The 4,032-nt window shown below is 38.1% G+C and overlaps 1 protein-coding gene across 1 annotated transcript; it reads right to left on the bottom strand.

Moving 5' to 3' along the window:
- Positions 1 to 1,372: 1,372 nt before the first annotated feature.
- LOC116729679 (cytochrome c oxidase assembly factor 3 homolog, mitochondrial-like) lies at positions 1,373 to 2,363 on the bottom strand. Its single transcript, XM_032578356.1, has 2 exons — positions 2,355 to 2,363; positions 1,373 to 1,684 (listed from the first exon to the last, which is right to left on the bottom strand). Exons 1-2 carry the CDS (start codon positions 2,361 to 2,363, stop codon positions 1,373 to 1,375), a joined length of 321 nt encoding a protein of 106 aa, XP_032434247.1.
- Between the last annotated feature and the right edge of the window lie 1,669 nt (positions 2,364 to 4,032).

The raw sequence follows: 4,032 nt of genomic DNA, 5'->3' as shown, positions 1-4,032 counted from the left end.
TTTTTTTTATTAATTTTTTTTTATTTTATACTGTGAGTGTACAGCCTTGAATTCTCCACTGATGAATAGGCAGGGAAGGCTCTTATCAGGGGCAGCTGTGAGAGTCATTTATCAGCAGAGAATAATGGAAGCAAAAGGAGATGAGTGGTGCAGTCGGCCTATTGCTCCACAGTATAATAGTCCTACATATTCTCAGTGTCCCGGCTCTGCTGTGTTTCCCTCTTTGTCGCATTTTGAACCACAGTTTTTGAAGTGACTCCGCCACTTTAAAAAAAACTCTTACAACTTCACAGGGTGTCGACACAATGGGAAATAACTGGCTGTGTTTCCATTGACAGCATAATTGCGTAATTAGACATTTCGAAAATAAATTTGCTTAATGGAACAAGTAAATTTTGAAAAAAAAAAAACAAATTTTGGCACTAGGACAAAGCTTCTTTTTCTTTTTTTTGGACGTGTCGAAATCGATTTATTTCGCAAAACTGCAATGGAAACACTTTTCTCGCATCACACTGGTCACATGATCAACAACCGGATGTTGCCACTGGTGGAAACCACAAAGAAGATGACAGGAAGTAGTTGGAGGATAATGGAGAAGCGTGATTTTTAGTGTCATTAAAAGTCAAACATATTCACGTGGAATTTTAATTGCGTTTCTTGTTTTCTGGGGGAGGGGGGGTTTGACATTAGTCAAATATTGACAACGTTTTCTGCACACTTGTAATAGAAACAACTCCTGACTCTATAATTTGTTGATGTAAAGGTTTTTTTCAATTCTCTTGACATGAAAGTGACGATATCTGACGAACAGCTTCTTGGACTCATTAATTTCATCAGATTTATTTGAAGAGCTTTATTGCGCAGCCTGATATTGACTGCACCACTTTATGCAAACACTTGAAGCAACAACATAATTTGAACATTTTTTTATTAGAACCGCATGAACCAGAATTAGGGTTTCGAAAAAGATTAAAAGCAGTAATTGCAATTTGCCAGTAGCTGTAAAAAAAAAGCTGCTACATGAATACAGCTAATGATTTAACAGAGCACACAATTGTCTTTGATGGGTGTGAGAAATAATTTTTCATCCTTTTCATTTCAGTTGCCTTTTTATAGTTAACATAAAGGGCGACGCTTGCCGCGATTCTTTGTTGTCGTGACGTTTGTTGTCTCGATCGTGAGACAAAGGATTTATCGACTACCTAGGGGAATATTCTACGAGCAGAGGTAACTCCAGACAGGCTGCAGGTGGGAGTGATTGGCAAATTAGAAACCGGTGTCAAAGGAGAGCAGGGAGGAAGAACAACAGAAACAAAACAGGAAGCAGATAATTAATCCTTGTTATCAAAACAAAGCAAAGTCCTGCTTTGTCTCAAAAAATTAAAAAAAAACACAGCCAGTTATGGAATGTGGCATCGTCCATCCTCTCCTTATTAAGAGCAGGACAAAGCACATGGTCCATAAAGAGACTGGCAGCCTGGTTTTCCTCAATTGGCTCTCCGGTCTTCGGTTCCTTCAGTCTGGCACGCTTGGCCTCCTCATCGATTTCATCCATGATCCGCTCCTGGGAGACTGAATAAAACGTGTAGCCATAGATACCCAACACGAGCGCTCCCATTGCGAGTCCCGTCACAATGTTCCGCGTTCGGAGCTTTGATGTTTTCTTCTTCACAGTACTGCATATCTGCTTTCCATTTCAACGATGCACAATGAACATGTAGTTTTTAAGCAAACGATGTTCTAGGTTTATGCTGATTCAAAATCTACCATGACATGTCATTTTGGAGATGACATGTCATGAACTAATTTGCCGGTTTTCTTGAGGTTGTTGTCCATTTGAAAAAAAAAAACATGTTTACCTAAACTTCAGTTCACTGCATTATGTCTTAGGATGCTTCCATATTTCCACATAATGTTCTTTCCTTATGATGACAACTGTTTATTTTTTTAAGTTCTCCAGTCCCTCTTGCAGCAAAGCAACCATAAAACATGATGCTACCACTGTACTGCTCCACAGCTGGGGTGGCGTTTTTTAAGGATTGGTCAACTTTCTCTTTTTCTGCTCCAGTGATAAAAATGTTTAGCACATCAATATTAGTTGGATCAGACCACAGGGCAAAAAGTTAAATATGATATCCCTCAATGTTTTTGCAAACTATGACCTGGCTTTTCATGTTGTTTTTATAGTAATGGCTTCTTCCTCACTGAATGGCTTTTCAGTCCATGTTGGTACAGCACACATCACATCACATCACACATTTGTCTCAGGAACACAGAACCTATTCATTTTCTGGTGTACGGCAACTTCTGAAACTTACAAATGTTATTTAAAAAATTTGTGTTAACGGTCTGACCAAGTCCATGGTTAACCTTGCCTTTAGCAAATGGACATATTTTGTGGAATCCCAACAGACATAAAACACTAAAGGTTTAGTCTGATTAAATGTCGAATAGTGAGGAAAAAAATGTCTTCTTACATTGTGTCTAAACATTTGGTTTCACCTGAATGGGACACTGCAACAGAATTTGCACAAGTGCCACACAAATGTCTTTGTAATCGCCCAACAACGATATTACTCAGTCTCATCTATGCGGACGTTCTGTCTGCACTGGTGTAGATTCATTTAAATTTGCATGTTGAAATGGTCTGAGTGGTTTCACTTGTTGTCTGAAAATTCAGCTAGTAATCAGTCGGCTAAACGGTGGCACACAGTCTCTATTTCGATCAGTAAACTTTCATCAGGGAGTCATTAAGTAGAAATTAAAAACAATGGCTGAGCTAACAGACTAAATACACAAGTAATAAAGTACTGAAACATGCAACCATCTTTCTAATACTTATAGAAAAAGGTTGACACATTTACTTCATCATTCCTGCAGGACTTGGTGTTTCAAACTATTTCCCTCAATTCTTCAGAATAAGATGCAGTGTAAACTCTTGCCATTTTAGAATGATGCATTAAATGGTTAAGGCAGAGTATTGTACTTTGTGGGAAATTAAAACTAACACTATGAGAAAGATTTTGTCACATCCCAGTCCTCGGAGTTCTCTAGCAATTCCTTTTTATAAGGTCGGGCTTGGAGAGACGGCGTCAACGATCAGAAGGTTTTTTTTTTTTTTTCTTGGTTTTTTTTAACCTTGCATTCCTACTCCATCTGAATCATGCAAACCAGCTAAAAACCTTTTAATCTTAGTCAAGCTCCAATTTAATTCATCCGTTAAGGCTCTGTGCTGGAAAATTACATTTCTTGAAGGGGTTTATTAAACTTTAAAGAGAGCCAGCACTGCTCCTACATCAATACACCATTTACTGAATGTTTTCTCCCCGTGCTGCTGGAACAGAGCCAGCTAAAACATACCAGGCAAGTTTCACATTGGTCTCTTTGGTTTTGTGCTCTCCGCTAGTTTATTACACAGTTACAGTGGTTTTCACATACTGCATCTTGTTACAGCCCCGGTACTCCCCATGAGACCATTGTAGCAGGAGAGTGTTTAAATAAGCTTAAATTACACCAAGTTGTCATAAATAATACGTCTGAGTGGTTATTGGTATTTTTGAGTCAGTCTCTCATGCAGATATACTGTAGAGCCAATAGACGTGGCTGATGAGCAAATATTAAACAGTCTGAAGGGATTAAATAATCTAGATATAACTGCAAGCAACCTTTATGGAAGCATGCATACTTAATGATCCAATAGAGTTGAACTTGCAGCTTGTCTCTGTTCCTTTGCGTTGGACTTTTTTTTTTCACATTATGTCAAACTATGACCACAAACCACAAGGTATTTTATTGGGAATTTATGTGATAAAACAGCACAAGGTGCTGCATAACTGAAGTGGGAGGGAATCGACACACGCTTTAATATGTTCTGTAAAAAAAAAAAAAGATGTAGATGTAGATATGTATTGCGAAAATATCTTGGTAGGCTGTTAAAGTGTATAAATAGGGTAGGCAGGTATAAGCTTTGACTTCAGCCTATTCCTTTTTTGGTAAAGTGATTGATTGATAAAATAACTGAAAAGCATAAAG

The sequence above is a fragment of the Xiphophorus hellerii genome, chromosome 12 (genome assembly GCF_003331165.1).
Source record: "Xiphophorus hellerii strain 12219 chromosome 12, Xiphophorus_hellerii-4.1, whole genome shotgun sequence".
In the NCBI taxonomy this organism is placed as follows: Eukaryota; Metazoa; Chordata; class Actinopteri; order Cyprinodontiformes; family Poeciliidae; genus Xiphophorus; species Xiphophorus hellerii.
This window is presented reverse-complemented; position numbering and strand designations above follow the sequence as displayed.